This window comes from Triturus cristatus, chromosome 4_2 (assembly GCF_964204655.1).
Source record: "Triturus cristatus chromosome 4_2, aTriCri1.1, whole genome shotgun sequence".
Classification (NCBI taxonomy): domain Eukaryota; kingdom Metazoa; phylum Chordata; class Amphibia; order Caudata; family Salamandridae; genus Triturus; species Triturus cristatus.
This window is the reverse complement of record NC_140586.1, coordinates 799206352-799227685: the sequence shown is the minus strand read 5'-3', so window position 1 is coordinate 799227685 and position 21334 is coordinate 799206352. Positions and strand designations below refer to the sequence as shown.

Sequence of the window (21334 nt, the reverse complement as noted above, 5' to 3'; positions counted from 1 at the left end):
TGAACTAAAATTACTCAAACAGTCCTGCAAACGTCTGTAAAGGGCATGGAGGAAATGCTACGCTAGTAGTGATAAGGATAGTTACAAGCAGAGTCTCGTGAAGTATAAAGACAAACTACTGGAAACCAAAAAGACGTACTACATCGAACAAGTCACTCAGGCCAAATCCGACCCCAAGATACTTTTTAAAACTATCTCCAAACTCGTGGCCCCAGAGGCTCCTAAGAGTAATAGCAGCCCAGAATTATGCGAAAACAGTATCAAAATTCTTCCAACAAAAAGTAGAAATGATATTCTCAACTTTTAACATAGCACAAAAGGAAGCAAAAATGTCACATAGCATAGAACCAAAAAAACCTTTGTTATCCAATTTTACGGTGCTAGAACCACCTAGGGTTATATAACTTCTGTCCTCCATTCGGTCCGGATCCCCGATGGACCCCTGCCCTGCTTCAATATTGAGACAATCCCGGAAATTATAGGGTCAACCCTCACTCCACTATTTAATAACATAATTACTTCTGTCATATTCTCTATTCAGTGGAAGAAAGCCTCCATTATCCCCTTCATAAAAAAATCAACCTTGGACCCCTGTGATCCGAACAATTACAGACCAATTTCAAGACTTCCACTTCCGTCAAAAATCATTAAAAAGGCCTTAAACACACAACTTAGCTCATATCTCTCAAATAATAGTCTGCTCGACCCCTCGCAATATGGATTTAGAGCAGACCACAGTACAGAGCTAGCTCTAACTAAATGCACAGAGGAGGTGAGGGAGGCGCTGGACAAAGGAGGAACAGCCATTCTGGTTTTGATGGACCTGTCCGCGGTCTTTGACACGGTCCATCACGAGGTCTTGATGGGCCTACTGTCTGAAACTGGGTTTCAAGGAGCGGCCTGGAACTTATTGCGATTGTTCCTGTCAGAACGCTCTCAAACGGTGGACCTGGACAACCATAGGTCTAAACCATTTACCCTTCCCTGTGGTGTACCTCAGGGTTCATCATTAAGCCCAACTCTATTTAATATATACGTGATCTCCTTGGCAACCCTGATCAGATCACACAGCTTTCAAATAAGTTCCTATGCAGACGACAAATTGTGCTATCGATCGCACATGGTCAGGAGAAGGAAACCGGGACTCGCTTTCATAACTGCATGAGGGCCATCTCCGGATGGATGATGGCTAACTGCCTAAAATTAAACTCTGGGAAAACTGAGGTCCTTATATTTGGAAATAATCCCAATATATGGACGCCAGAGTGGTGGCCTGACGAGCAAGGCTTGTGCCCATCACCCACCGGTAAAGCAAAAAACCTTGGAGTGATTATGGACAATAAGCTCTCGTATGACGATCATGTAAGCATGGTGGTCTCAGCCTGCTTCATAATCCTCAGGATAATAAGGAAAATAAAGTTCTTTCTCCCGGCACATAGTCTAAGGACAGTGATTACTGCACTAGTCTTTTGCTAAACACTCAAAAGAGGCACATCAACAGACTATAAATCGCCTAAAATGCAGCAGCACGATTAATTACAGGCATTCCTAAATTTGTCTCGGTAAAGAAAGAGCTGGCTCAACTGCACTGGCTTCCTGTGAGGCTAAGAGTACATTTTAAGGCCCTTTGTATGACCTTCAAAGCCCTCAATGGAATTGGCACCAGCCATTTGAGACAGAAACTTAAGTGGTATGTGCCCACTAGAAATCTTCGGTCCAAAGGAACCAAACTAGTTGTAACGCCCGTGATTAAAAAGGCCAGTTGGGGAGGTAGAACCTTCATCGCATGCACCTCCAAGGCATGGAATGAGCTCCCACTTTACCTAAGAGACTCCCCAGATCTTCTCTCTTTTAGAAAGGGGCTAAAAACTTGGCTAGCAGGCATGCGCAGCACCAGGACACCCCAGGGTAACCGTGCGCTATATAAGCTCCATTAACATAACATAACATAACCTCCATCCCTCTCCTTCGCAGTCATGCATGGAGCTTCCCCCCATTATCCCTGGTGTCATACAGGCTGTGCGGGGAAACTAGCATGTGGGTCTTTGCCCCCTCCTGACCCTGAGATCGATATTAATCTCTTAGGAGGTCTAGTGATCTGAGGGAGGAGGGGTCTGGTACTGGGCCTTGGTTAGCCTTGATCTTTAACAGTTTGCTCTCTACCTTTTCCAAGGATCCCTGTAGCCCTTTTTTCTTATGGGCTATTAGATTCTGGGCACTGTCGCGTAGAACCATTTATAGGCTTCCCAGAGGATTATTTTGGAAGTGACAGAATTCTAATTTTCTTGGAAATATAGTTCAGAGTCTACTCTCAATCCAACAGCCACTTATCGATCCCTTAAGTTCCTTGCATTAAGCTTCAGAAGAATATATGTTCTAAAGCTGGATGGCAGGAATTCATGATCCGGTCATCCTTGTGGTGCTTACCAATTGGGATACCCTGCTACTTCAACTTGCCTCTAAATCAGATTAAAAGATCACAGTGACTATGTTCATGTTTTTAGTTCTGGATAGAGGAAAATGAATGACTTTCTGACCTGCTTATCCCTGAACCAAATTACTTTTCTATTGATATTGGTTTGTTTTTTTCCTGTGTGGATATAGGTAATGTATGTTTTGGAGGTGAAAATGTTACCTGTTATGTTAGATAAAAAAACAATAAAATTTTAAAAGAAAAATGAAGCAACATCTTGGGCTATTTCAGTATTGAAGCTAGGAGTAGACCCAGTATGCCATATTAGCAGAGTTGGCCGTACGCTCAATAATTTAAAAGCATTTTTAAATGAAGAGTTCAGTTTAAATTCCGGTCCAGTATACACTGTCCCTGTGTATAACAATAATACTGAAGTATACTGTTCTGTTGAGGATCTTAGCTACTATATTAATTATCCAGATCCCACAAAGTCACTCTATTGCGCTCAGCCTTAACTTGTGCCGTTCACACGGTTTTGTACTACCAGATAACTGCGAGTGGCACTTTGTGTTTTTAGGCGCCATACTTACCTGAAACCTTTTAAAATAGCACATCTCCAGTTCTACTGGTTGAATTTTTGTTGTTTTGGTGTCAAATAATTTATTACATTTTACTCTATTTTTATAAATTGGTGTAGGATTTTTCTTGTGTTGTGTGTTCACTTTAATAATGTTTGAAGTGCTGCATACATACTTTATACCTTAGCTTGATTGTTTTTGTACAAAGCTACTAGAGGGTTGAGCACAGGTTTATTTGAGGTTTGCTTCACCCTGTCAAGAATTGTGGAGTAAGACCTCCGACCCTCCGTTTAGGTCCACTCTCTCCCCGCAGCTCCGCCGTGCCGTCTCTTGCCTCCAGACCCCGACCTCCTCCTTGGGAGGTTCGAAGCTGCTGCCCACTCCTGCACCTGCTGCCCTCTCCAACTGGGACCAGACTGCCTGCAACCGCCGTATCCTTTCTCAGCCATTATTTTTTTCTTCTTAATTTGTTCCTGTTGTGCCACTGTTATTGTGCCCATCTGTGTCTTGCTCTAATTGCACCACTGTTTTTAGGTCTCGCGAGCCAAAGGCTCGAAGAGACATTTTATATCTGGGCTTTTCAAAGTGCTGCCGTGGCCTAAAGCTACAGTGCACGTGAACGTGCACGCGCGCAGCGCCATGTGTCTTTCCTCCGTAGCGATCGTAATCACGATCACTTTCACTTTCGCGGGCTCCTCTGTTGCTGGCATTCCCCCCTCCCTTCTCGCCCAGCCCTTCTTGATCTTCGTGCCTCTACTCTCTCTGCCCCCTTCACTATCTCTCTTTGTTCTCTCGTCCTCCCGTCTCTCCACCCGCCAATCCATCTTCTTTCCTGAACTGTGGCGTTTGTCTGAGACTCACCCGACCCCTCCCTCTCTCAGACCCTGTCTTGAAGAGAAAACCTTTTCATGCATTGCTGCGCCAGCTTGTTTGAGGTTCTTCGTGACAGCTTAAAGGCATTGTCTTTCAGTCCATTTCCCTTATACGTAGGCGCTGCTTTTTGTTTTAACCCTATGCCCCCGTCTGTTTCTTGTTTGTTCTTTCACCCTGTGCTGCTCTGTTGATTTTCCAAAGCCGTCTGAAATTCGTCTGTGTGTTGAGCACCTCCTGATTGTTTCATCCATTGCTGTGTTTCTGCAGCCAGAGCTGTGCTTGTAGTCGGTCTGTGCGGAGTTCCTGCAGTCAGTCCATGTCATGCTCCTGCAGTGAGTGCGGCGCTCCTAAAGTCAGTGCGGAGCTCCTGCAGTCTGTGTCATGCTCCTGCTGTCAGCGTGGAGTTCCGAAGGTCTGTTTCAAGCTCCTGCTGTCAAAGCAGAGATTCTGCAGTCTGTGTTATGCTCCTGTAATCTGTTTGGAGTTCCTGCAGCCAGTGCGCAGTTCCCGCAGCCAGTGCGGAGCTCCTGCAGTCAGTGCGGAGTTCCTGCAGTCAGCGCGGAGTTCCTGCAGTCAGCGCGGAGTTCCTACGGTCTGTGTTAAGATCCTGCAGTCAGTGCGGAGATCCTGCAGCCAGTGCAGAGTTCCTACTGTCTGTGTCAAGCTCCTGCAGTCAGTGTCAAGCTCATGCAGTCAGTGTCGAGCTCCTGCAGTCAGTGTCAAGCTCCTGCAGTCAGTGTCAAGCTCCTGCAGTCAGTGTCAAGCTCCTGCAGTCAGTGTCAAGCTCCTGCAGTCAGTGCGCAGATCCTGCAGTCAGTGCGCAGATCCTGCAGTCAGTGCGCAGATCCTGCGTCAGTGCGCAGATCCTGCAGCCTGTGTCCTGTTCCTGCAGCTAGGCCGGAGCTCCAGCAGTCAGTGCAGAGTTCCTGCAGTCTGTCATGCTCCTGCAGTCAGTACAGAGATCCTGTAGTCTGTCATTCTCTTGCAATCACCGTGGAGATCCTACCGTCTGTGGCCTGTTCCTGCAGTCAGCGCAGAGTTCCTGCAGTTAGTGCAGCGTTCCTGCAGTCTGTTTCATGCTCATGCAGCCAGTGCAGAGACCCTGTAGTCTATGTTCTGCTTCTAAAGTTTCTCCTGAAATCTTTTACACTATGCTCTTGCAGTCATCATAGTGCACATGCAGTACATCTTGTGCTCTTTCAGTCATGCTATGCTCCAGTAATCTGTGTCAAACTCTGCAGTTTGTGCTGCAGTCCAGCAGTTTTCTGTGCTTTTACAGTCTCTGGAAAATAACAGTATTTGGGCACACAAACAAAACTGATGGCCAATCAGAGGCCGAGTCTCCGTAAAAAGGCTGATCAACAAGAGAGGAGGTAAAGATCCTGTTTGTACTCCTTTTTTCGCTTTCTGGTTCTGGCAACAGACCGCTTTAGCCGTCTCTCAAATATTCTCACTCATTTTTGAATAAGATAGAAGAGGATTCAGAGGAATACGCCTTTCCCCTGCTTTGCTGCTAGCTGGCAGATGTCAATTCTGCCTCTAAGAGAGTTCTTGTATTGAAATGTATTAAATAATATTGAACGTTGAAGATATCTTGAAAAGAAGCGTTCTCCTACCAAAGGTACAACCTGGTGCATGTTAGGCATAAACCTGCTTGAAGTATGGTTATAGATCAGAATACGGTCAGGTGTCATTTGCAAATAGTTTTTTCTGGATGTGAAATAAAAAAAGGTTACATCAAATAAACAAATTACTTTATTTAAGCAAGCATTTGCAATGCAATAGGTGTCGTTTTTGTGAGAGTTTAAGCTGTTAGCATTGTAAATGACAATGCGTTTTATTTATGTTTTAACCAAACAAACAAAACATTAAAAAAAAAGGGATTGTCATTTACAATTCCAATAGCTCAAACTCGCGTAAATGCGAGACCTATTGCATTGCAAATGCTTGTTATTTTCTCTTGCCTGCCTGTTCCTTTCACCTTTCGCCGTTGCTGCCCCTGTGGCCCCTCCCCCCCGGAATTCCCGCGCTCCCGCCTCCCAGCCTCTTCTCCCTCCCACTTCCCCTACTTAATAGCAGCCGCGGCGGGGGAGAACGAGTAAGACATCCGTCCGTCAGTCTAGGTCCACTCTCTCCCCGCTGCTCCGCTGTGCCGTCTCTTGCCTCCAGACCCCGACCTCCTCCTTGGGAGGTTCGAGGCTGCTGCCCACTCCTGCTCCTGCAGCCTGCTCCAACTGGGACTAGACTGCCTGCATCCACCGTAACCTTTCTCAGCTATTTTTTTTCCTTATTTTTTCCCTGTTGTGCCACTGTTATTGGGCCCATCTGTGTCTTGCTCTAATTCCACCACTGTTTTTATTTTCTTGTGCCTACCTGTTCCTTTTGCCTTTTGCCGCTGCTGCCCCTGCGGCCCCTCCCCCTCGGAACTTCCCCCGGGAATTCCCCCTTGGAAATCCCCCGCTCCCGCCGTCCCAGCCTCTCCTTCCTCCCACCTCCCCTACTTAATGGCGGCCACTGCACGGTCGCACAGCGGACATGTGCGCAGTGGGCATGCCAAAGGCAAGCCCGTCTGCGGCCAGCACCAGGAACCCTGGGCCTCCCACTACTGATCGCTACGACACCACCCCCAGCCTCCTCGCACTCAACCATGGAAGACTTAGAGAATGCCAAAAGGCCTCCCATACATGACCCACGGCCAGTTCTCCTGCCTCCAGTGCCGCCAGACCCTCACCACCACCACGACCTCCAACACCGCCAGCACCGGCGACACCAAAAAATGTATCCTCCTCAACGTACGCTCCGTATACAAAGACGCCATGGAAATCTGGAACCTACTCGACTTTCTCTCACCCGACATCGCCTTCTTTACAGAGACCTGGACCAACTCATCCTCTGCCCCCGACATCAGCACCCCATCCCAGACGGATGCAAGATCCAGAGGAAAGACCACCAGGAGGGGGCCTCGCCATCGCCCACAAGAGCACCCTCCGCCTCACCACCTCCAGCGAAACCTCTCCTCTGCTGAACACCTGCACTTCCAGATCCAGACCACCCCCAAAGCCCTACTCCGAGGAACCCTTGTTTACAGACCCCCCTCAAACACCCTTCGCAACCACCATCACCGACTTCATTGCACCCCACGCCATCGCCTCAACAAACTACCTACTCATTGGAGACCTGAACTTCTACCTCGACAACCCCAGCAGCCCAACTCCACTATCCTTCGTGACAACCTTGCCAGCATCTGACTTAAACAACTCGTCAACACACTGACCCACAGAGCAGGACACACCCTCGACCCCATCTTTGCCGCAGGAAACAGCATCCAATTCAGCCACACAACGCAACCGCAATGGACCACCACTGCGTACACTTGGCCATCGACAAACTCAAGGCACCCAAACCAGCCCCACGCCCACCACGAAGGAACTGGAGCAAGGTTACCGATGAGCAACCTAACTCCACCCTCACCTGAGACAACCACAGCTGGGCACCCGACGTAAGCGACGCAGCCAGAGAACTCCACACCTGGAACTCCAGCTGCGCAGATGAGCTCGCCCGCTACGCAACCCTGACAGACAACGCCCCAGGAAAGCCGCCTGGTTCACCACCGCTCTCCAAGAATCCAGAAGCACCTGCAGATGCCTGGAGAAGAACTGGAGAAACACCAAGACAACCAAAAACCACACCACCTACAAGGACGCCATGATGGACTACCACAACCAGATCAGAGCCACCAAGAGGAACTTCATCCACAACAAAATCCTGGCCAACTCCAAGGAACTTTTCAGTGTCATTCAAGAATTCACCAACCCATGCAGCAAAGCCAAAGACATCACCCCATCCCAAGACCTCTGCAACAAGCTTGGAACCTATTTCCACCTCAAGATGAAAAACCTCTACAACAACTTCATCGACCATCCACTAGGCGCCACAGATGGGCCCCCGCCCACTAGAAACACCAGCCAGCCCACCATCTCCAACTGGAAACCGATCACGGCCGAAGACACCACCTCAACCATGAAAAGCATCCACTTTGGGTCCCCCACTGACTCCTGCCCCCCTCACATCTACCATAGAGCCGCGGCCGCCATTGCTCCCAAACTACAACGCACCATCATCACCAGCTTAAAAACAGGCACCTTCCCAGGCGACTGGAAGCGCGCAGAAGTCAGGCCCCTGCTCAAGAAGCCCACAGCTGACCCCACTGACCTCAAGATCTATCGACCCATCTCGCTCCTCCCCTTTGCAGCCAAAGTTGCACAGAAAACAGTCAACAGGAAACTGAAACGATTCATTGAAGAGAATGCCCTGCTGGACCCTTCCCAATCTGGATTCCAAAGCAACCACAGCACAGAGACTGCCCTACTTGCCACCACAGATGACATCGCACCCTCCTGGACCAAGGCCACTCCACAGCCCTCATCCTACTCGACCTATCAGTGGCCTTCGACACCGTCTCCCACCGCACACTAGTCACCAGACTACATGATACAGGCATACAAGGAACAGCCCTGGACTGCGTTTGATCATTCCTCACCAGAAGAAGCCAAAGGATCAGACACCCACCCTTCCTTTCTGACCCCACGAAAGTCCCACAGGGTTCATCCCTGAGCCCCACCCTCTTCAACATCTACATGGCCCCCCTCGTAGCCATCGTCCGACAACACGGCCTCAACATCTTATCCTATGCCGATGACACCCAGCTCATCCTCTCCCTCACCAAAGACCCCACCACTGCCAAACTCAACTTCCAGAAAGGAATGCAAGACATCACAGTCTGGATGACCAACAGCTGCCTGAAGCTCAACGCAGAGAAGACAGAAGTCCTCGTCCTCGGTACCACCCCTTCTGCATGGGACAGCACCTGGTGGCTGACTGCCCTAGGAAGCCCACCTACCCCCTCAGACCACGCCAAGAACCTTGGCATCGTACTCGACTCATCACTCACCATGAACCGACAGGTCAACGCCGTCACCTCCAGCTGCTTCAACACCCTCCCCATCCTCCGCACGATCTTCAAGTGGATCCCCCCTGAGTCAAGGAAGACAGTCTCCCACGCACTCATCACCAGCAGACTGGACTATGGAAACGCACTCTATGCCGGCATCGACAAATCCCTACTCCGCAAACTCCAGACAATACAGAACACCGCCGCCAGACTCTTCCTCGGCATCCCCCGACACGAACACATCAGCCAACACCTGCGAAGTCTCCACTGGCTCCCCGTGGAGAAAAGAGTCACTTTCAAAATCCTCACTCACACCTACAAATGCCTAAACAACAATGGACCCAAATACCTCAACAACAGAATCAACTTCCACGTACCCAAAAGAAACCTCCGATCTTCCAACCTCACACTGGCCGAAATCCCGCACATCCACAGAGCCAGAGCAGGCGGAAGATCCTTCTCTCACATTGCAGCCAACACCTATAACGAGCTACTGACAGACATCAGATGAGCCCCCTCCCTGAACACCGTCAGGAAGACCCTCAAGACCTGGCTCTTCGGCTAAACAGATCTGCGGATCCCCCCCCTCAGCGCCTTTAGACCCTCACGGGTGAGTAGCGCACTTACAATTCCTTGATTGATTGATTGATTTCTTGAGTAGGGTTTCATCCCCCTCAACAAGTAACCCAATTTCTCACATGAAGTCATTAGTTAGTCTCTTGCAGCCTGGTTTTACCCTAAATGGGATGCACAATGTAAAGTCCATCCTCAAAGACCAGTACTATGCCAGGTCATCATAGAAAGTATTCTGTCAATAGATCCAATGAATGAACGAATCGGACTATAATTGTTGAACTGAATGTCATTGGAATATTAAGTAATATTCCCAGTAAATCAGAGAAAAACATACAGACATCAAAGACACAGAACAAAAAGAAAATGACAGCAATATTGTTTTCATAAAATGTATTACAAATATTGTAGGAAATAAGATAAGGAATAAACAGAGACTTTTTATTACCTTGATTTTTGTTACACAAGGATCGATCATTTCACAGTTCCACCTTTATACTCATTTTCCAGACAGGGGTTGTGAATCCACTTTTGAGGTTTCATAACTGATTTGGGATGTTTCTCTTTTAAATGCCATTCTCTAGCTGTAGCTCAGACATAGCCTTTTTGCTAGGTGATGGCTCTCTGAGCAGTAGCTGTTGTGCTGGGTATAAGAAGGAGCATCCAAAACAAGGACCCAATGAAGCTTGAGATCTGAGTACCTGGCTATCATCACCCTTTCTGTGCAGTCATCAGGCACAGACAATAGGACCAGCCTTGTTTAGAAGCTTTGAAACCTCTCACTTAGCCCTCACTCCTACCATCTATCTGATGGTGTCACTTCTGAAGAACTATTCAGCAGCCCTTTGATAACAAAGACCTCACAGAATGTCTGTGGACAGCCTTTTCTCCACATTCCTTCATTTCAGTGTCTAGGTCTCCACCCTCTAGCCACAGGCATGCAGTTGATACACTTCAACTGTCTATGAAAGTGTATCTACTCTCCATCATGTGGCATGGTAAACCAGGGGCAATCCAAAATGCATCCCACTGGTCCCAGTACTTAGACTTTGATCAAACTCAAGGTTTTACTACTACACACTTGCTACATATTCACACCACACATGCATGCATATGGATTGTCAGTGCAAAGCTGTGGAAGTCATGCAGATGGCTCTACTGGTCTTAACACTCATGGCCTCCTTGCCAGCCTTCCAAGCACTGACATATATTTATATCCACCAGCCTTCATCTAGCCCTCAGAATTGCGCCAGACCACTTGTCTTGGTCCTGGGGCTATCAATGTTGGCCTTGATTCCCAGTGCTATTACTGCTTTGTTACTCAGTTTCCCTCTGTGGGCCATCTGAGACAATATATAAGGCAGGAGCCTCCCTCACCCCTTCTTCTGCTCACTGGACTTGTCTTGTTATGCTGAGCTCCCATTTACTGATTGCCACAGTCTTTTGACTCTCATTGATTGTCTTTAACCATTTTTGCTAACTCCAGCCTTCTGAGTTTCTCAAATTCTTGCTACCATTCTCCACAGACCACACACTTTTTCACCCATCCACCATTAGATCCATCTAACAAGCTTCAATCCCTCTGCCCTCTGATCTACCCTCAGACTGGCGTGCCAGCATCAGACAGTGTCTGCTATTGCTCAGAGGTTAGAATTGTAACAGTCTTGGCTTTCTGGTCTATTATCTTTGAATGTTCTGATTTTTCAGCAAATACTTGCCTGTTCTATGAGTGGGGTGAAAAAAGAGTGGGTTTCTAATGGATGACAGCTCAAGAAGCATGAATAAGAACTGTTTTCAAAAGAGATACCCTAATACATGTGGACTAGAATCACATAGATGTCCACGTTCTGCCATGCCTTCTGGTGTTGGTCTTCCTCCTGGTCCTGTTCCAAGTCCTCCTCTTTGTTTTTTTTGGACCTACTGGTCCTCACCCTGGCATTGTTCTAACTTGTTCTGGTTACCCTGGTTCTGGTTTTCGAAATCTGTTTCTCCTGGTTCTAGTCCTTCCTGACCCTGTTCTTCCTGGTCATGGCTTCCTCTATTAGCCTTAGACTGGCCTCCTGATCCTGGTACTAATGAACCCCCCCCATCCTGATCCTGCTCATCTGCTGGGTCCTTCTCCACATATCCCTGTTGATCTGATTCTCCTACATCTGTTACTCCTTATAGTTTTGGTTATAAGAAATTGGGGTATTAGTTGAGGAGGTGAGTACCCACATCAAATAATGTGTGCAATCGACACATATGCTGTCAAAATGCACACACAGACATCAATATATTTGATAATAGTACTCAACACCACTGCAAGATCCCCGTCTCCACACTGCCGGCCCCGTGGTCGACTCGTAATACAGCGGTCTTTGGACCGCCAGCACCGTGGGCTGCTGGCGAGGGCTGAGGCGGTCCAACGGCTATCAGACCGCCAAACTCATAATAAGGCCCTTAGTTGGAATTGAAGTCAAAAATCCTCAGCAGAGCAAGCCAGCAGACTATTTTCAAAGAGGGCTTCACACCATCAGATCGTTGCTGGATGAGGTCTTGGTGAAGCTCTGGACTTTGGGCAGGAAAGCTCTGAGTGGAAGAAATTGTAATTTCATGCCAAGTGGACGTCCCTCACCAGCCAGATAATTATTGCACCTTGGCTGGGTGAAGATATCTGCCTTCATGCGTAGTCACTTTTTAGGTGCTTGGATTCTTCTTGTGGTAGGCTGCAGGTGTAACTGAAGAGGGCTCTCTGAGACCAGATACCTTCTCTGCAAGGACCTGCTGAATCAAATTTGGTGCTGTGGAGAACAGCATAGTTGAGCTATGAAAATCTCTACGTCCCGGGTTTCAGGATATGTTAGAAGGAGTACATTTGGCCACAGCAAAGGGTCCAGGGCCTTGGAGACAGCATTTGGGAGTCAAGACTCACTCCAGCAGAGGCCAGCAGCAGAGTCAAGGCTAGGTCTATTTGGAACTGGTCAGATGGGAATGCTGAGAAAGGGCCTTTGAACCTTGTTGTTTCCCTGTAGCTTATGCAGCAGGTCAGCCATAAGACTTGAAGTTCACCTTTCTCTCGTAGGTATGGGAATGGGAGCAGGTCCAGACTTCAGGGCTCTTCTCAGGTCACAGACAGGAAGCAATCCCACAGTGCCCTTATCTGCCTTAAACAAATATGACAGAACCTTTTTTCCCCTGTCCAGAGCCTCTGTACCCATCCTAGAGGTGTGGCCAGGGACATCAGCAACCCCTCGACTGTAGTCACTAAAAACTGGTTTTGGGGGCAGCTCCTCTTCCACTGGGCATGGGCTCCGATTGGCTAGGGAAAGGGGGCAGGCCCAGTTGTTAGCTACACATGTCAGTGACAGAGTAGGCCTCCTCAGAGTTAACTATATTGCTAGGCACAGACCAGATCATCAGCTTGCTAGAGAAAGGAACACCTGCCCACATCCAAGGCCTTTGTCTCAGCCTTGGAAGCAAGTTCACATGTCACCAAAGGGGCTAACAGTTGGAAGATCATGCAAGTAGGCTTCTAGAGGCTTTCGGTACCCGTTTTATATTTATTAAAAATAGACTTTAAAAATACATTGGGTTTGTAATAAATATTTTAAAAAGACAAATAATTAACTCAGGCTGTTTGCTAGGCAGGTATAGCAATATTACATTTAATGTTGTATCCCGATTCTTTCCTATGGAACAACCAACACTGCTACAGTTATAATAATCTTTTGGGCCTTTTCACTGTAAGGACGTTCAACATTAGTATTTTATATGTCCTACATTTAAATTCCATGCACCAGTCTTATGATCTAAAAGGCCTACTAAGCGGTGTCTTATAAATATTTAAAAGGAGGGTTTAGGCCTGGCCCAAAGTTTATACAAAAAGCGAATCAGCTATACAGCTCACAAACAGCCGGGATTACTTGTATTGGTTTACTATCTGATAACATTGCTATTGGACGAGGCAGGGATGCTCTATTTCACCCCTATGTTTTCTACTGTACTTTTTCTACTGGTCTTAGAACCTCTGGCAGTGTCACTCCAAAAGCATAAAAGGCATTGATACTCCATCTGTCATCATTAAGCTAATGCTTTATGCTGATGATATTCTCGTCACTTTTGCCGCTCCAGAACACTCGAATTCTGCACTAATGTCAACCATGTAAGCCTTGTTGGTGCTCTACACTTACAAAAGTGAAGCCTTGCCCATGACATTCCACATTACAGCATGCTCAGTCAATCCTTACTATTCTGATGGCTTCTTAATTAGTTGAAATACGTGGAGATACTGATCAGCAACAATTTACACGTGATGATGAAAGATAACACAACAGTGATTATGGACCTACTGCGCAGACGCTTTGCAAAATGGAGCAAATTGCAATGCAGATTCCTGTACCACGCGCTCAACTCAGGAGAATAGACACTTATCAACTTCTTCATATGGCAGAATTTTACACAAAGGTTAGCCATGTCCAAACTACATGAAACAACTGCTTCAGTGGGATTGCGCCTTCCAAAGATGGAACTATACTATTTCGCTCACTACTTAGCACAAGCTGGCATACTTCTTCACACCTCTGACATGGAAGGAACACCTTTGTAGCAGCGCAGATGGACCACAAGTGATATCTATGAGCCGTTTCTGACCAGGAGGCAAAGAGAACCCTATCTTGATAGGGTTAAGGCAGACGTAGATAGCAACACACACATCCTTCAAACTCAATAGCTTTCTACACGTGCCAGTTTTTGCTGGAGCAATGCTGCTGTATGTCTCACAGGTCAGGGTCTGTACCGGCCATATTGGATTCAGAAGGGACTAACAGCAAATCAAGTTCTCAATAACACCTTTTAAATCCTTTAAGGACTTGTATGAGGAATTTAACCGGCCTCCAAACAATTTTTATGTTATCTTCAGTTGCAGCATTGCCTAAGTAGAGCTGTGGGCAAGCGATGGAACTCACACTGTTACATGATCCGTAAAACAGAGAGGGAATGTTCCATCTCAAGAAATGCTGGCTGGGTCCTGCCCTACAGTTCCCAGCGCTGTGTGTCACTGGAAGCCTAAAGTCCCACCGACGATGCTATAGCGGAATGATACCATGAGGTTAATGGCATAATACAGATACACATTATATAAACTTAATGATCAGTTAGAAATGTATGAGAGAGTATGGCGGCCATACACTCGAAGGATTGGAAACTAATCTTTGAGACTCAGTCCATACCTCACACCATTTAGTCCATACCTCACACCATTTATTTATTTGGAGATACAACTAATTGCCATGTATCTCAAATTACTAAGACTGGACCAGTGCTTGGATATCCTTACAGATGACAAGTAGCGCTCTACAAATCTACTGATTGATTGATTGATTGATTGATTGATTGATTGATTGATTGATTGATTGAAGAGACAAGCCTTTGCTGATCTGAAACTTTTAACAGGCACTGTATGAGAAAACATATCTGTTTTATATTTATCTGTTCCTCTGTTTGTGATTCTATTAATCTCTTATAGATCTTCTTTCTGTAGTGTTGATAAATACTGATAACCTAATTAAAATGATTCAGACTGAAAAAAAAGTTCTGTGGGAGACCACTAGCCTTACTATTGGCCACATTTGCTAAATTGTTAACTATCTATTAACACATTTTTGCTCCCTGTGGCTGTGATAAATCTCATATAAGTAGCTCAAACTTTTTTTTGAAAAGCGTTTGGTTCTCATAATATTTCTCTTTATTCAATACAGCTATGACTGCAGCAACCTAATTTTTGGGCAAACCTTACATCCGCTGAACCATCAAAAAACTCCAGGCGGCTCCTCAGGAGGGGAAGGAGCGCTGTTGGCAGGAGGCGGATCAATCCTGGGGTTTGGCTCTGATATTGCTGGAAGTATTCGGGTTCCTTCCAGCTTCTGTGGCGTCTGTGGTATAAAGCCAACAGGATTTAGGCTCAGGTATGTTCTACCATTAATAAATGACAAGGACGAGTCCTGCTAATTTTAACAGAAGGTAGTGATGCTAATACAAATTCAACACAGGTGGGCACATGGGCATTACATGAGAAAGACCTCATTTGTCGTCATCAGTGTGAGAACTCACCTGCTTAGCCAGTGACTCACATTCCAGTCCACAGGATAATAGGCTTTAATGAACTAATCCTTTCCTAATATTGGGTAGCTTGGCTTGAGCAACATGGCGAACATGTGTGAGGTACAATGTCTGATTACACAATTCAACAAAAATGTAGTAAAGAATTAAAGAAATTAAAGTCCATTACCACGTTTAGTTAAATAGTTCAGCATCATTCGATTCATGTTGTCAAACATCATAGTAAACACAAAATGGAGTTAAGAAATTAGTAAAATTGACCATAAAACAGAAAAGAAAAAGTAGTACCTATATCCTAAACATTAACAATTGTGTTCGTTAAAGGGGAGTGTCTGAAAGTGCAGTTAGTATTTTACTTAATTGCCCCTCTCTAATTAGTCATTACCTGTTTCTAAATGAATCTCATATAACCTCTGGTAGCTGTGGTAAACAAAGCAGGCATTTTCACAGAAATAATTGTGTTAAGTTTAAACAGTATCAAATACCATTAAAGTTAAGAACGCAACATAATAGAATTCTCACAATAATAAACATGCATTAAGCTTTAAGCAAAAAGGAACAACATTTACTAAAATAGGATAAGGGGTTTCTGAGATACATATTTTTCAAGTGTTAATCCTTTCGTATGAATTGAGACCAATCGCAATGGAGTAGGGGCCAGGTATGCCTAGCGTGTCACACCAGTAAACTGGCTCATAGGCAGCACAAAGTATATTTTTCAAAAGTTGGTTTTCCATTCAACTTATCAAACATCTGGGGTTACGCTGTCAAGATGCTGGCTACTGGATAATAACAGAGTGAAGGTTTTCCCTGACTGCACCACTGAAGTTAGCTGATCATGATTATCCCGGTGACATTAAAGGTGCTCAATGGAGAAACCGCTTTGTTTTTTTTATGAACATGGCTGGAAACCAAAGGAGAGGTTCCTCTGTTTGGCTCTGGAGGTCATGAGAGGGACTGGGCTGCTGCCTGAAGCTGATGCCTTTCCTTCAGGAAACTGTGCAACAGACCCACAGAAGAAATAGAAATGAGGGTGGCAAAACTGGAGAAGAAAGACTCCAATGGATTTGGTACTCATGGCTTAGACCTAGAGGTGTAAGACATTCCCGAGAACACTGCAATCTAAATAGGTTGGTGAAGAAATCGGAAGCAGCCCAGTACTCACCGCAGTGACTGCTTAGCTTGTCACATAATACACCCCAGTAGCTGCTGAGCTTATCACATAATACAACTCTAAGTCAACTCCACATCCATGCTTTGCAGGCTGCTATGCCCAGACTAGGACAGAGCGCTACTGTTTCTGGGCTGGCGTTCTCTAGGGGGCCACTACTGCGCAATCTGTTGGTAAGGGAAAGTAATCCCTATCAGTGCTTTTGCTTTATAGTTAGACCATACATGTGGGAATTGAAGACACTGCATTGCTTCTACCTCAGGCAAGGGTGGACTCACAGTTGGCAAAGTCCAGCAGCACAAACAGAGTTGCACCACTTCACAATTATATATACTCAATTAGTCCATATATAGTCCATCTGATGTTTAAATTTCCTTCTTTATTGTTTTTTTAAATTCTTCTTTTTAAATGAAGCACAGCCAACGCATTTCGTTCTGTAACCAGAACTTCTTCAGGGCATTTGCAATTTCCACGGAATGAATATATGATGTTTGAGGCAATATAATCCTTCTCCATTATAACGTTATGATGAAGCACTCCTATATCTTGCAGTTTGAACCCAACGTTTTCTTTCAAAGATCAATTTCATTCCCAAATACAATATTGTGATCTGATGGTCATCCTCAAATTCTCAAGTCCATATCTACATCGGACCCATCATACACCGTACCTCACAAGGTGGCCCCTGCGCCCAACTCGAACTCACGTCGTCTCAAATCCCGCTCGTGTTAGCTGTGGTTCATTTAAAAAGAAGAATTTAAAAAAACAATAAAGAAGGACATGTAATCATCAGATGGACTAATTGAGTATATATAATTGTGAAGTGGTGCAACTTTAATATAATTGATACCTACAATTGTACTTTAATATAATTGATACCTACAATTGACCCTGAGGAAAAGGGTGGTGCTCTTGGACAGAGGGCACTATCGAAGTTTGCACACAGGATTATTTTGCCTTTGATAACATTTTGGTACAATTTCTGAGTTTGGTGCCTATCGTTGGCAAGTTGGTCCACTGTCCAGTTTATGTGAGCACAAACAGAGTGGTAGGAAGTCTTTTGTATCCTAGCAACTTCAGAAAACAGAAGGTAAGCCACCCTGGGTTCAAGAGAGATGGGTCAAGTCCTTGTACTCAGCATTGCAGAAATCAGCAGGCAACCGAGCAGCTCAGAAAAGCAAAGAAGCAGCTCCCCAGAAAGTCAGTCAAGGGAAAGTGGCAACCCTTACAGCACAGCAGTCTTTACTCCAGCAGAGTTCTTCCCTAGTCCAATGGTGTACTGATTTGATAGGGTCCCAAATGTGTCTTTGAAGCAGCTCTTTGAAGTGCACTGGTCCCTTGTTAGCCCAGCCATTTTTGCATCCTATCTGGGGAGTGTAATGTGTGGACGAGATACATCTAATTCAGATGTAAGTGTGAGCTACCTCTCACCCTTCCTGTTCAGGAAGGCCATCAGAATGCAGATGTGTCCTCTGTCACACCCATCCTTCCTGTGTTTGTGGCTGTCTAGAGGGAATGCGCAAAGTGTAGCTATTGCCCAGCCCAGGTGTGTATTGAAGACAGGCTGATGGCAAACAAAGTTGAGAGCAGAGAAATGTCGGCTTCTTAAAAGTGGCATCTCTAAATTGTAATGTCAAATCCAGTTCTGCAATTATAGAGGATTTATCATTCCCATTCCAAATATATGCAACATTATTCAGCCACTCCTTTCTGATCAGGAATTGCAGCTTTAAAGCGTTTTAAGAAATTCCCAATACTAGCCTAAGAGATGATTAGGCCTCACAGTAGTGAAAAACTAATGTAGGTGTTTGCCACCAACAGGACATGCAAAACTTAAAAAAGCATGTCCTTCCTTTTAGTTATTCAGCACCCTGCCTGTAGAACTACCCATTGACTTCACTAGGGGTGGCCTATATCTAATAAAAGGGTATTTTAAGGAATGGCAAGTGGTTTTAAATTCCAGGTCGAAGTGGCAAAAAACTGCACACACAGGCCTTGCGATGACAGGACTGAGACAGGTTTGAAAGGCTGCTGGTGTAGGTGGCACAACCTGTGCTGCAGGCCCATGCATGAAGAGGTAACGTGAGCAAGCTGGCTGCTGCTCCAATGTGGGGAATCCCTTTCAAAAACGACAAATCCAATTTTGGGATTTCATTGCTTAAAGTGAAACAAACAAGAAGATATATCTGGGGATGCGCACCTCCTCTATACTAAATGAACCCCGGCTGGGGTCCATGGTGCCATGAAATATGTTTTCATGTTAATATTTGACAGGACACAAGCTATAAGCTCCTGATTACATCGTTTCAAGGCTTCCCTCTGGTTTGTTACCTTTTTCGGTAGGATCTCTGCCCCCCCCCGCAAATGTGGAAAGTTTTGGGTCACTGTATTACCCATGTGTTGACTCACATATGGAATACTTCCCTTACGTCTGGCACCTTACCTGACATATGGAAACATGCTACACTTCTCCCCCTCAGAAAAAAAACAAATGTGGATTCGGGGAATTGAACGATTACCGACCGATTTCTTTGCTACCAGCCCGGCAAAAATGCTGGAAAAATTGGTGCAGCAACAACTGGCCAACTTCATCGAGAGTCAGGGTATCCTACATGATTCCCAAACCGGATTCCGATCCAGTTTTAGCACAGAGACAGCTTTATTAGAGGTGGCAGAGTCAGTGAGAATGTCAATGGATTCAGGGGCATCAGCAATGCTGGGGCTCATGGATCTTTCTGTGGCTTTCGACACGGTAGACCACACTATACTGGTTCAGAGACTGCAGGAGATTGGCATTGGGGGTATGGTACTTGCTTGGTTGAAGTCATTCTTCAACAATCATCCGCAGAAATTTGCTCTGAAGCCTTATCAGTCTGAACCGAAACATCAATGGTGTGGAGTACCTCCGGGATCGGCGTCAAGCCCACTTCTTTTCAATATCTATCTGGCGCCACTGTTCTCTCTTATAGCTAACTGGGGCGTGCAGGCGATATCATACGCCGATGAAACCCAGTTGGTATTTTCTTTTAAAGAACAGTCGGAGGCAGCCTTCAAGAGGTTCAAGGGCTTTCTGATAGACATTGCCTGTTAGCCAACAACCTAAAGACTAGAGGCTACCCACAGAAGGTGATACAAAACTCCATGAAGAGAGCCTTAAATAGTCCCAGGGAGGCATTATTAGAAATCCATCAGAAACAACCTGAGGACATCATCACGTGTGTAACTTCTTTTACACCCAATTCCACGTCCACCAAAAAGATCATCTTGAAACATTGGGGCATTCTAAACACAGGCGACCTACAGATACCTGTACCTAGGTTTGCCTATACCAGAACCAGTAGCCTCAGAGATATCTTGATTCATACGAGACCCAAGAAGCACACTACCCCATCACAAACCACCCTGTGGGGACTTCCACCGGTCAAAGGACACTTCCCCTGTGGTACATGTACAGTGTGCAAACTTACAACATCCACTAAAGAAATTGCGTTAAGACCCAATTTTAAGTGGAGCATACAAAAACACACGAATTGTAACACCAAACAGTGTATTTACCTGATTACTTGCCCCTGTGATTTACAGTACATAGGGATGACTATGCGTCCGGTTAAAATACGTATAACTGAACACAGGAGTAACATACGTTGCCAACGAACCACTACAAAACTATACAGACATTTCATGGAGACACAACATACTTCTGATTCATTACGTTGGGTCATATTAGAATCCCATGCCCAGATATCCAAATCCTCCCTATTCAGACTCGAACAGAGATGGGTACATAGATTATCAAGTCATATCGAGGGCCTCAATGATGACATACCCTGGAACACCTTATCTTAAACTGGGAACTATATGCCCTAATCTACTGATCCTATCCCACTCTGAATTCTGGCCCATTCTGTTGAATAGTTCATGAAATTTACTTCCTCAGTGGCAGGATACGAGGCCCCTTGTTGTCCCTGTGTTCCCTTATTGCTTTAATTGAACACACTGAGTACAGGACCCCTCTTCCATGCTTGTTTCATATAACAATGGACCAGTCCACGCATTGTGTGATTACTGATACACCATGTCTTACACCCAGCCCCCAGGTAGTTGGACTATATAAGGACCACAACATTGGTACCCATATCTTATACCATGTTGGAGACACACAGATTTCCATGACATAGTCCTCTAGCTAAGCAGTGCCTTGAATTCACCAATGATGAGCCACAACTTCCTGATCGATATACTACTGTCATGAATTTCACAAGTGAAAATTGTGTTTCACATCCGACGCCATTCGGGAGTGATATATTTATACCTCATCACTCTAGGCATTAGTTACTACACGACCACGTCACTCACCACTGTGAGGCCCCCTCCCTGTTTATGAGCGTTCCAATTACTAATATTGCTCTGGTCTCTGACCCTCTAATCCTTGAGCCAGTAGCGTTGGGCGCCTCCTGATGGTTCACGTACCAGTTTTCGGTTGGTTAATCCATCAGCATGACATATCACTTGTCCTTGTGACAACGTCATGAGGTCGCGTAGCAACAGAGACGCTTCTCTGGGCTTGGAATCAATCACTTGGCCAGACTCCATTTGCGCAACACGTCACACTATGATGGGTCGCGTACTATTTTACACAGCGTATTCAACAGCGAGACACTTTAATTGGCCAAGAG

General features: G+C 45.7%; 1 protein-coding gene across 2 annotated transcripts in view; it reads left to right on the top strand.

The window, feature by feature from the left end:
- The window catches only part of LOC146835072 (vitamin D3 hydroxylase-associated protein-like), a 266006-nt gene that overhangs the window by 133188 nt on the left and 111484 nt on the right, over positions 1 to 21334 (top strand). For both annotated transcript variants that reach the window (XR_014960683.1, XM_085602737.1), the window contains exon 5: positions 15127 to 15333. Coding sequence is in view for 1 of the 2 variants with exons in the window: in XM_085602737.1 (XP_085458863.1) it covers positions 15127 to 15333 (207 nt within the window). In the remaining variant the exon portion in view is untranslated. The remainder of the gene's footprint in view (positions 1 to 15126; positions 15334 to 21334) is intronic.